The following is a 12,906-nucleotide window of genomic DNA, read 5'->3' as shown; positions in this document are numbered from 1 at the left end:
GTCCATCTCTGTCAGGCAACGACTACAAACTCTTCCAGCATGACAGCTGACCAAGCTCTGAATCATATAAAGCTTCACTGCTACTAGCGCCTTAGCTCAGACAGAATACCTTTACCCATCGTGCCCCTGCTTTCAGCGCTTCACATCAGGCTTTGCGTCCCGTTCTTTTGACTCAGTCTCCATGCAGCGAGCAGGAGAGTACACTAGCGCATAGCAATGCTATTGGAGTCCAGGGAGCTGCATGGAAACCTGCTATTATTAGGCATTCATGGGCAGGCTGGCGCAGTGCCACGGGTGATGGCTGCACGTCGCCTGGATGCCGAGTAAGCAGGAAAGGCTGGAATGAAGTTGGCCTGACTGTAAACGGACACGACGCTGCACATGCAGGTCTGAGAGATCTTTCCACACTGCAGAGGAGAGGGAGAAGACAGAGAGGATTTGACTTAACACACACAAAACGCTCTTCATTTAATGCCTCCAACTGTGTGTATGTGTGTGTGTGGGTGTGTTCTCATAGGGCTTATATTGTAATTTTCTTTCTATTCTTTTCTTCCTTTTTTCTACATCCATAACAATGAAGGTGTGTTGACATAGAACATTTATAATGGAACAAACACTATTTTATGTTTGTGTTCCCATACATTTTACAATGATTGTCATTTTTTTCTTCCATTTTTTTCTGGCCATCAATCACAATGAAGAAATGTTTTTACATCAAACATTTATAGTGAAACAAACACTTTGTATATTACCTTTAGCTCTTTGTGTGTGTGTGTGTGTGTGTGTGTGTGTGTGTGTGTCTGTGTTTGTGTGTGTGTGTGTGTGTGTGTGTGTATGTCTGTGTGTGTTTGTCTGTGTGTGTGTGTGTCTGAGTGTTTGTGTCTGTGTGTGTGTGGCTGGATCTGTGTGTGTGTGTGTCTGTGTGCTCTCATACATCTTGCAATATCATTCAATTGCAATTCTTTCTTTCTAAGTTTTCTTTTCTTTCCTTGCTTGTTTTGTACATCCATCACAATGAAGGGGATATGTGGACATGAAACATTTATAGTGAGATAAATAAAAGAGCTGTCCTCTCTGAGTACACTGCCGTGAACAAGTGCATCTGTTGCACTGAATACTTCATCCACCCAGGACCACATCTCCAGCAGAGAAGAGCAGAGGAGAGGAGAGGGAAGGAGAGCAGAGGAGAGGAGATGAGGGGAGAGGAGAGGCGGGGAGTGGCGTGGAGAGGAGAAGAGAGGAGAGAGAAGGAACGTAAATTGGAGTGGAGCATCCTCTCTCGCTTAGCCCAGTCCGACAGGGAGCTGATTGAGATAGCGGAGATGAAAGCGCTACACCTTCCCTCTATGTGGAGCGCCATTAGGAAACACCCCAGGTCTACTAGATCTTCTACAGATGTGGAGCGCCATTAGGAAACACCCCAGGTCTACTAGATCTTCTCCCTATCTCTACAGTATCAGCTGAGCTAGTGTGTGTGTGTGTGTGAGTGTGTATGTGTGAGTGTGTGTGTGTGTGTGTGTGTGTGTGTGTGTGTGTGTGTGAGTGTGTATGTGTGAGTGTGTGTGTGTGTGTTATGTGTGTTTGTGTGTGTGTGTATGTGTGCGTGTGAGTGTGTATGTGTGTGTGTGTGTGAGTGTGTTGGTGTGTGTGTGAGTGTGTGTGTATGTGTATGTGTGTGTGAGAGTGAGTGTGTGTGTGTGTGTGTGTGTGTGGGTGTGAGTGTGTGTGTGTGTGTGTGTGTGTGTGTGAGTGTGTGTGTATGTGTATGTGTGTGTGAGAGTGAGTGTGTGTGTGTGTGTGTGAGTGTGAGTGTGTGTGTGTGGGTGTGAGTGTGTGTGTGTGTGTGTGTGTGCATTTGCCAGTACCCTTCTCTCATCATGCCTCATCACAGCATGATCCTAAGGCACTAAATATACATGGCCAGTTAAACAGAACTGTATGAGGATATCCGGTTCAAATAAACAGCAATTAATCATAGTCATTATCTAGAATGGTATGACACACCACACACACAATGGTTTTCAAACTAAGCTTATGTTTTTATGGCTGTGCTGGAAGTCTTCTTCATGGCTGTTAAAATAGAGCCTGTTCGATTAAAGGCTTACTCAGAACTGGAGGTCTAATATGGAACTATTACAGCATTTGCAATTTCAACAGACTTTTCAGAGAAGCAAGTCTCAATGTATTAAATAACAGTCTTAAATTTGTATTGGATTCTCTCATTTTCAGTCATATTAAATAAGATTTACCAACAGATCTCTCAATTTGTAAAACTTGCTCACTGCTGCTCTTTCAAAGTGCAGACTTATAATCAGAAGGCTGTCTAAGTAGGCCATGAAACCTTCTCTCTGGCTTTTCAAAGTTCTGCATCACTTCTGAGAAAAAAGAAAAAAAGATCAGTCATTTTTTCACTCAGTCACGCAGAAAATTGAATTCCAGGCATATGTTGATGTTTAATTTTGCTCTTTGAGTTCGGTGCATATAAAGTATTGCACACTGGAGAACTAAACAGAACCGAACAGAAGTGTATTTTTCTGGTTATGTTCTTGTCAGGCTCTCACATTAATCACACAGGAAATTCTCCATTTTATTTGGCTAAATGGGCTTTAAATTAGTTTCTGAAAGAATGCACAATGAAGCTCTGCTGAAAACGCAAAGAGCCAGTGTTTGGAAATGAATCCTTGATTAAATCTCTCTGCATTCTCAAGAGATTTAATGTCACATTTTCTTTTCCGGTAATTGCCATTTCTTAAATATTGTGTTAAGTTTGTTGAAAGGTGCAAACTTCAGCAGAACAAGATGAATGAACAGAACATATTTCAGTCTTGATAAGGACTGAAGAACATCAGTGTCATAATACAGCACAATTCTCTGTCTCTCTCTATCCCTCTCTCTCTCTCTGTCTTTTTTATCTCTCCCTGTGCCCTTGTTCCCCATCTCTGCGGTGTGCCTGTCACAAACGAGGTAAAGCACAGAGGAATGTGAGCGAACTGGAAAGAAATTGTGCTGCTGAAATGATATCCTCCTCGAGTCGGGCTCCATTTCTCTCTGAAATGTCAGCCCCCTCAGAGATAACTCGGCATGAAAGCAAAGGGGCTCCTCGCCTGAGCATCTATAGGGTGAAATTACTATAGCAATCGTCTCCATGACGACATAGGAACTGTGCGGGTTAGAAACATTTTGAAGAGGAATTGATGGCGTGTGAAGCCTTGTTAGAAGTGTAAGACACACACACACACACACACACACACACACACACACACACACACACACACCGTTTGTTTCATTACAAACATGTGATGTTTATTCTTCACCATCTTTATCTCTTACTGTTTATTCTTTACCTTCACATCTCCTCTGCTTTCACTTTCTATTCCTTTCTATAATTGGCCTTGTAAGGATTGTAAGGAGTTGTTGTTGTTCCTGGTTCGTTAGAAATGTAATCCTGGGCTTACTTTAACAGAATGAAAGTTCTGATATTGGACAAGTGACTGATAGCTTACTATCTACCTAGCAGGCTTACTAGCTTGCTAGTTCAGTCTGGTACACCATTTTCACACGAGCACTCGAAGCGAAGCAAGCGTTTACCTTTACTGTGGTTGTCTTCTCTTACATCACTTCAGGTCGAATAAGGTTTTAACTCACTCTTTAAACTCTTTCTCTCTCTCTCTCTCCCTCTCTTTCTCTCAGTATCCCAGCAACCAGGTCCTATGATGTTTGGCGACCTTGGGGGACCCTCCACACCTGTCCCCGCCTACTCAGCTCAGCCCCCCCCACACATCATGAGCTCATACCCGCCCCCTCCGTCCTACTGCAACCACCCGCCCCCCTCCTACGACCAGGTTGTCAACAACACGGACAAGAAGTAGGACCGGCACGCACTTGCAGCTGCTCGCCCGACATATAGGGGGCGCTCTAGGCTTCGCCCTCCCTCTGAAACTCTGCTCGAACAGATCCACACTCAAGAGGAAGAGAAGTCAAGTGTGTTTGTGTGTGTGTGTGTGTGTGTGTGTGTGTGTCATCAGTGAAATGCTCAGAAACAGAACTTGTGTGAGTACAGTGCACGGCCCTCAGGATCTTACTCATCTACTGATGTTCCTGAGTCCACATCAAAGCCGCCTCTAGACTTGTAGTGGTGAACCAGATCATGGGACATGGAACACGGAACACACACTTTCCAAGTTGTTGAAGAACTCTGTAGCAGCTGACAGTGACATTCATTTATTTGTCTTTATTGTCTTCCTTTTTTGAACTCTGCGTGAGAAAGGCATTGTTCTGCTGAGGAATCATTCACCACACTCCAGGCTTCCTGAAGGCAGATGGGGAACAGTGGGTTTCCACGGTAACCAAGTGGGAGCCATGGGAGCCCAGCCAGTTGGCTTCATGAGCCTTCTAAAGCCGTGTTCTTTTCACAAAACAATGCCTTCATTTGCAAACAGATAAGCCTATTATCCCTTCTGTTATGAAATGGATTTTGCCCCAAGTTGGTTCATCGAAGCAAGCCAATGATCCTGCATCAGTTTGCTTCTCAGTCCCTCAGTACAGTCATTGTGAGGTATGTGTAGCAGCCAGGTCTGAGAGCAGTACGCCGAGGCCCAAGCTTTTACCTTCACCCAAAGCGACTAACGGTGTTGTGCAGATCCACATTTACACCAGTATGTGTGGAGTCCCTGAGGACTGAGGCCGTTGTGCTAGTGTTAGTGGCACCTTGCTTTAGCGTATGAGTCACAGGACCTTGTAGTACCCTCCCCTAAACACAACAGCAGTCAGAGGCTCCCAGCACTAACATCTTAACATCACTAAAGCTGTTAAGACTTAAATGGTTCAGAGACACCCTGTCAGGCAGAGGCCTGCTGTTTGTTTCCTCCCTCTTACAAATGATCTGCCGCTGCTGTTCCCTGCTAGATGATACATTAGAGAGATGTTAAGTAGATTAGGAGCCATGTTGCACAGGATGCTTGCACCAAATCACAGCCCCCCCCCCCCCCCCCCCCCAGCCGCTGATTGCAGCTCTCTGGAAGATTCAGTGTAGGCCAGATGTATCTAAGCCATCAACAGATAGACACCCGGCAGTGGCTTGAAAACAAGCCCAGGTTGACAGCTACGGGTTGCCCGGCAACATTAACCACTGTACCACCACCTGTTTGTTCCTGTGCCGTCTTTGCAAGAGAGGAAGGGAGAATTAATGAGACTCTGTTTGTGATGATCAGTGATGCCACCTCCGAATGGCTGCCAAGTGGACAAAAAAGTTGGACACTGGGGCCAAGACTCTTGCAAGTGGAGTGATTTTATGTTCCTCTGTCCCACCAGTCAGGGTGGGTCACTAAGGCGGACTTCTTTCCCTTATAAAAACAGCACTAAGATCTGATGAATCCAGCCATGTTAAGGACTTATGATGAATTGGAGCATTGATACTTTGTACATGAGTGAAAGGCTGACATCACGTCTCTTGGATCACAGCCTATTTGGTGACCGTGAGGCTGATTCTCCATTGGGAAACACAGATACACACAAAAAAAACTAACAAACGTGATATGTCTGTTTTGTAGGTTCTTGATATTGAGGTTTTACAGAGACGATGTATTGTGGCCTATTGCTGTTGGACTGCATAGGCATAACATTTAGCTATGTGGTGAAATAACCCTGAGATTCCCCCCAAAAAGTCGGAGGTGCAACAAATGCTAGCCGAACTATCCACGTAACTAATTGACTGGTGACGTCATCAATCTGGGAAATTATAATCTTATTTAGCTGACACTAGAGATATGTCATGTCAAGTAATGCAGCAAACTGATAGTCTTTGATCTTCTTCTTTGTCTGAGAGTTTCTCTCCCTTGCCTGTTCCAGTGATACGATCTGCACTTTGAAACCTGCATTAAGAAACACCCATCTCGGGGTCCATTTCAGACATTGGCTCATGGTTGGTGTCTGATTTTTTTTAAACATGTGCGATGGTTAAGGAGTCTTGTTGAATTCTTGTTTTTCGGCTGAGCTGCTACGAAGAGGTTATTGCTGGTCAAACGTGGTAACTACAACAGCCAAACAAATGTGATGCAGCAATGCAAACGACTGGATGTCAACTTAGGCTTGTATTATTTCCGCAGTTCCACAACTGCACCCAATGAATGCCAGAGTTCAATTTGAGGAATCAAATTAACGACGAAATAAATGTTGTAGGCTGTATATTGTTGTGCTTGTGTTTTGCTAATATATTTCTCTTTTTTGGATTTTTTTTTTAATCTATGCAACTGAAAGAAGGTGCCAGATGTATTTGTATAGCTACATGTTTGCTTAATATGTTTACCGGCCATCATTTGTTTCTACTGTTACAATAAAGAAAGTTGGAAAAAGTGGCTAAGTAACAAAAAAATAAATAAAGCTTTTCTCCATAAACGATGCCTTTTGCTGTGGTCGACCAATTGGTTCACCCAAACTGGATATGCTACCATAGGGAAATTTGAGTTAAAAATTTCCCATCAAAAACCATGTTGGTCATACGTTGATCTGTAAGACATGCTTGACAGCACAGATGTACTGGCCCGGCACGAGGAAGGGGTAGTTCAAAACAACGAGGGGCCACATTTTTTATATAGTAAAACAGTAGGTTATTATCCTGCTATTTCAGTAACCCAACCCTGTTTTTCTACAGTCTGGTTAAAGGAATGAAACTCATCCTACCTTACAATGAAAGATATTCCTGGATTTTTGTTGTTTTTGCCATTTTTCTATATCATACATAAAACTTAAACTGTAGGTGACTGTTAATTAGCTTGGTGTGTGGGCTTAGGGATAATTAAAGGGTGCGCAAAACCACAGAACTATAAATCAAGGCAAATTAAGGCACTGTGTTTACTAATTAAGGGTCTCTTTACACACATTAACAGATGTTGAAAGGCTGAATTAAGATGAGTAGCCTTGCTTCATTGTAAGAATTACTTCTTAAAGACAGGCTCTACAAGTGAAAGCACTATTCATCTCACTCTAGCTGTAAAGTCTGCTGGTTTATCTACTGCCTGTGTTGTCAAGTGGTTGGTGTTCCTCCTCTCCTCTCTTCATTTGCTTTTTAGTGTGTGAGCATCGATCTGAAACACCTGGTCAAGGTGAAACTGACCATGGAAGGAGTCACTGTGTGGCTCAAGGACGAGCCAGGAGATGAGATGGCATTCCCAGACTGTCTTTGCCCTCGTGTGAGGGCTTTTCATTCCCTGTCGCTCAGTCTACCCATCAACGCCATTTGGAAGGGCACTGGTTGGACTCTTGATGACTCAAGAGCGTCTTGCAGATCACACCAGGAGAGATTAGAAATGTCAAACAGTCAATGATGTAGCAGGAACCACTCAACCGGAGGAATCTAAGGGGAGGAATTGATCTCGAAGGCACAAGTCACAACCCTGTCTATTTCAGGAGATCCTATCAATTGCACAGGCTTCTTGACTCTCCCTATAGAATACATTGTTATAACTCTTCATATCCTTGAAATTGCACAGACATTTTGTCTCATTTGCTGTTGAGGCGATAAGATAAGAACTAATCACTGGCACTAAAGCGCTGATCCATTCACACCTTCCTAATGGCAGAGCCTCCGTCAACTTACGGTTTGAGATCAGCCTACATATATCTGCTCATTACTCGAGCACTAACGCGCTTCGCACATAGTGACACATCTAACGCGCCTGTTAAGCGTGGGTGTAATGGGTTGCTGTTGCAGAAACGTCCTCTCTTGATCACTGAAGGAAGGTGCTGCAACTGCACACCGGTGTCCAATTACTCTGTACGGAAATATTCAAAGAAGCGGTCTAAGGGCTGGTGGGAGACGCGGGCGGTGGAGGCAGCGTCTTTAATTGGAGTGTGACCCCTCGAGGGCTTTGTCTCAAACGAATGGAAGGCCCTTCTTTAGGAGAAACCGCGACAGGTATTGGACTTCTCCAATGGTTGACTGGCAAGGATAAAAGACAGCATTTAATCTCTGTGCTGAAAAATCTGATGCGGAGTGAAAGCAGACAGCCATTTTCCTTCACTAATTACTGGTTTACTATTGAGTCACTGCATATCCTGAAGACACTTTAATACAGTTAATAGAGATTTTTTTTTTACTATTCACATTACTGGTCAAACAACACACAAGGGGAGAGTATCTTAGATCATGGTCTAAATCAGTGGTTCCCAACCTTTCTTCCTTGCAGCCCCCATCCCCAGCTCAGCTGTCAACTACTGGAAGCACTCTACATATCTATTGTTTATGGACAATATACTGAACACTCTAACAACACTCTGATGCCCATACTACCTGTTAGATGTATTTCTCATGTACAAATCTCTAGTGTAGGTGCCTCTATGTCTGTCAGGCTCCCTGAGGGACCAGGTAGGCCCAGATCCATGTAAGGTTAACATGTCACCATAACGTATACTAAAGGCAGCTGGTACCTGTTGAAGACAGTTTCACTCTGTATCTGACTAGGCCCCTCTGTGTAAGTACCATGTAGCATTCCCCAGAGGCGCCCGGTTTATCAGGCCCAAGGGCAAGGGCATGGGTACTGTTTACGTGTTCATATGTGTGTGTGTGTAATCCTTTGGTAGAGATGTTATACATTCTATTTGGCTTACGTAATTATACTGGTTAAATTAGGCTGTGAGCCAGACTCGGGTTGATCAGAGCAAGAATCACGAGAGACGACACCATCTCCTCTCCAGGACGGATCCACGCAGGCCGCGTGTGCCCTGAAAGAACCCTGAAAGTGATATTTCTTGTCTGCTACAATAAATATCTTTGGCTCTGATCCGAACCATCTCAGCTTCCTTGATTGAGACTCCATTCTACAACCACCGAGACCACCTTTTAGAATTTCGTGTAGTAGCCTAAATATAGAAAAGAATCTTACATACCTGAACACAGAATGGCCTAAACACTAACACAGATTTACTTATAAATGTATAATATAGTATGTATAATATACACTTATTCTTGCAGGCTTTGATTATTAAACAGACCCAGTCCACAAACCTGTCAGTGACCATTTCCCTTCCTCTGCTTTCTTAACTAAGCACATTACATTCTTCACGACTGTCTGGTTTTGGCCCAGTGTAGTATTCCCAGTGGCTTTTAAATGGCCTTTAGTTGGGCTTATTTTCTGGGCTGCTTCTGAATTAAGAGCCAACAGGGCTCACTTCATTAAACCCCAACAGCAGATCTGAGAGGTTAACGATGCAGCAAAATGAAGTCCTGGTTTACGCCCCTCCACAAACCAGGAGACTCCTGGAAAATGACCGTCCACAAGTCCAGACTCACTCACAAGTGCCACTGCTGACCTTGTTTTTGCATTTTACAGTAACTGTTTTTAGGACGTACGGTAAAGAGTTCAGTTTAAAATAGAACTAAAAAGAAATTGTAAACCTTGGAAAATGTATTGAAAACATGGAAACTATTGTCACTATGTTCAGAATAAAGAGACCAGTGGGTGTTCCAAATATGTGGTTTAGTGGCGAACATGGGTAAGTTAACTCAGAGTAAGTGGTAAACCTCTTAATCGAAGAGACGCCCTTCAGTTATATTCTCTTGGAAAAACAAAGATACAGGGCTCTTCTATTAAGTTCACCACTTAACTTGCCCAGGTTTGTCACTAAACTTCGTATTTTGGAATACTCTCCAGCACTGTTATATACATATTGCAAAATGTAATTGTTGACATCTTTAGACAGCCATGTGTGGCTGGCTGAAGTATGGCCGGCTGTACAGATGGTTTAAGACACAGAGCGTATCAAAGGCAGAGAAAACGTTTACACCAAATCAAGAAGAAAGAAGCCCAGTTTATTGCAACATTCATAAGTAACACTGTTTGCCTGAGGATACAATACTTACTGGAAAAACAAAAAAACAAGGTCATTCTTTCAGTTCTCCCCCAACGGTGCTCGTGTCATGAAAGTTACTTTCACCGACTTGGATCACGACATACTAACACACTGACGGAACTGACCAACAGTACAGACAGACAGCATACAAAGCACGATCAGCCGCTCGGGCTACAAGACCGCCGTTAAATGGACACCGCTAGTTTGGTTTGAGCCGTGCAGGAAAAAAAACATTCCGGCGATACGCACTGCTGTACCATGCAGCCGACAACAGCAACGGGAGTGAGATTGGGGGAGGGGGGGTAGGAGCGGGACGACCAAAGAACACAGACATGGTTAGCGAGGAACAAACACAAACTAGGACAGAGGCACAGTTACCCAACTGGGGCACAGGCATGCAGACGCAGAGATTCATACATAATGAAGCCATGGGACCTCTCTTTTCCCCAATTACCCAAACAAATCATCCATAGGCAAATTACAGGAAGAAGTCTTATTCTTATTTAAAAAAAGAACAGTCTCACGTGACAAAGGACGATTCACCACTCACCCTTCAAACAAACAAACACATAAACAAACAAACTAACAAAAAAATAGCTAACTTCTTCGGGGGCAAAGACTTCAAGCAACAGACAGAACTGGAGGTGGCCATTTTTAGGCATATGACATTATAGGCTGAAGGTTTGGGACTCGTTTTTTGCATCAGTGCCTGCAAAAAGACACTTGGTCTGTTGCCAATAGCAACAAGGAGGCCTTCGACCCCTCCAAAATTCCCGAGCCCTCCCTGATGCACCCCCCCACCCAACCCCAACCCGGATTGAGAACCTGAGGCACCATGCTATCCTGATGAGACAGACCCCCCCCCCCCTTAAGACCCACCCCTCCAGGTCAGTCCTTCTTCCAGTGCTGGTCTCCACACACAAGCCCGCTCTGGGGTCAAAGTTCAAATGCGGGGAAGCAGGAGGCCTCGGGCTTCGTGATGTCTGAGAGGAAGTGGATGGCTCCTGCCATGCCTACCAGACAAACACAGCAAACGCAAGAACAAAACAGCTTAGGGAAGAAAACACAACACATCAAAGTCCACAGAAGAAAAGGAATATTACGACAGGCCTTGGCTTCAGCCTCTTTGTTAACAAAATTCTCATTTAAGTCTCAGCTCACGGTAGACTCAGGTAACCTCTCACTCCATGGCTTATAAATATAAAATATCAGTGGTGTTTCGCAAGAAGAGAGTTTGAACGGGTGAGTGTATACCTTTCATACCTGAGCCTCTCAGACATAACCGAAGGGAACACACCCACCACGCATATTAACATGATTGTCGTGACAACGACTTCAAGGTATGGCAGCCTGGGTCATGCCAAATGTGTAAAGTTTAAGTGATTTCAGAAGAGTGTGTGTGTGTGTGTGTGTGTGTGTGTGTGTGTGTGTGTGTGTGTGAGAGTGTGTTTGTCAGAGTGCGGCAGCCCGGGCCATGCCAAATGGTGTTGGCTGTCTTCCTGGCGAAGCCGGTACTGCATGACATGGAGATCAGATGGCTGCTCAAGCTCATGTTCATTCAAATGCAAAACTGAGAGATAGATGCTCAGTGGACACCTGTACTGTCAGGTGAGAAACTAGCTCTCCATTAAATGAGGGTTTCTTGGGTGCAAGAGCAATGATTCTTTCTGAGCTCCTCTGCAAGTAGATGTAAGCTAATTAACTTAGTGTCATCCCAAACTACATGGGATTTTTTTTGGCAATCTTTATGCCAGGATCATGGTGGTCTGCTCCTGTCCTAATCCAAGAAAAGCACAATCTATTTAAGTGAAATATAAACATGTCTTTTTTCAGATTCAACACTGAAGCTGGCTCCTTCTCAGCTTACAGTGGGATCTTTACTCTGCACGGACTACATTTTAAAAAGGAATCACTGATATCTGTGTGTGTTTACCCATCAAAATGAGCCCATCGCTTTGTTTCCAGGACAATATCAGGACAGGGGGGCAGATGCGTATGTCGTCTCTCTGAGTAATTGGCCTTTTCGAGCAGCATGGTTTATGCTCCCAGACAGTGATGGGCTTGTTTGCGGCGAGGTTATTACATTGATCAGCCGGACAGGACACAGCCAGAGGAGGAAGCGAACAGATGTCTGGATGCCTAATTACCTTCGAACAGCGAGTATGGCCGGTCAGGGATACGGCATCCGTGCGTCCCATAGTCCAGGCACCACTCCGCAAACTGCAAAACACGGAGAGGAGTTGGGACCCGAGGGGATTGATGGACATTCATTTACACCAATTCACATCAATTTTATATTACACCAGTGCATTTACACCAACAATGATGCACTTACACCAGTGCATTTACACCAACAATGATGCACTTACACCAGTGCATTTACACCAACAATGATGCACTTACACCAGTGCATTTACACCAACAATGATGCACTTACACCAGTGCACTTACACCAACACTGATGCACTTACACCAACATTGATGCACTTACACCAGTGCACTTACACCAACACTGATGCACTTACACCAACAATGATGCACTTACACCAGTGCACTTACACCAACACTGATGCACTTACACCAACATTGATGCACTTACACCAGTGCACTTACACCAACACTGATGCACTTACACCAACATTGATGCACTTACACCAGTGCACTTACACCAACACTGATGCACTTACACCCGTGGTTCTCAAACTTTTTAGCCACGTACCCCTTCAGACGTTCAATCTCCAGCTACGTACACCCCCCCCCCCCCCCCCCCCTCCCCTCCCCTCTTTAAAAATAAAAAAACGAGTGTTCCTTTACACATTTTAGGTGAATTCGGTTTTAATCCGTCTGGCTCATTTTGTTCACCCTGAGTTAGATTGAAGGCTTAAAATGAGTGAATAATATGTGCCACAAGTGACCTAAACCTTTTAAGGTTGTTGCTTGCCAGCCATCAGCACAACAGAAGACTAAAAAAAGCATTATTTGCAGGCGATTGGGAAGATGAGTGAACTAATTTGAGAGGCTGTAAAGGAGATGTGTGTGTGTCAACATTGGAACAGGGGG

General features: G+C 44.2%; 2 protein-coding genes across 2 annotated transcripts in view; one reads left to right on the top strand and one right to left on the bottom strand.

Annotated features, from left to right (window-relative positions):
* vopp1b (VOPP1 WW domain binding protein b) overlaps window positions 1-3,869 on the top strand; it is a gene marked incomplete at both ends in the record, with an annotated part of 37,369 nt that extends 33,500 nt beyond the window's left edge. Inside the window, one exon of the mRNA XM_080854854.1 lies at window positions 3,691-3,869. Coding sequence (XP_080710980.1) covers window positions 3,691-3,869 — 179 coding nt within the window. The remainder of the gene's footprint in view (window positions 1-3,690) is intronic.
* Window positions 3,870-10,737: 6,868 nt separating this feature from the next.
* Window positions 10,738-12,906, bottom strand: part of lancl2 (LanC lantibiotic synthetase component C-like 2 (bacterial)) — a gene marked incomplete at its 5' end in the record, with an annotated part of 41,774 nt that continues 39,605 nt past the window's right edge. The window contains 2 exons of the mRNA XM_080855661.1: window positions 10,738-10,859; window positions 11,994-12,066. Of these exons, the coding sequence (XP_080711787.1) occupies window positions 10,783-10,859; window positions 11,994-12,066 (150 nt within the window). The 3' untranslated portion in view covers window positions 10,738-10,782. The remainder of the gene's footprint in view (window positions 10,860-11,993; window positions 12,067-12,906) is intronic.

The sequence above is a fragment of the Sprattus sprattus genome (genome assembly GCF_963457725.1).
Source record: "Sprattus sprattus genome assembly, chromosome: 17".
Taxonomy (NCBI): domain Eukaryota; kingdom Metazoa; phylum Chordata; class Actinopteri; order Clupeiformes; family Clupeidae; genus Sprattus; species Sprattus sprattus.
This window is presented reverse-complemented; position numbering and strand designations above follow the sequence as displayed.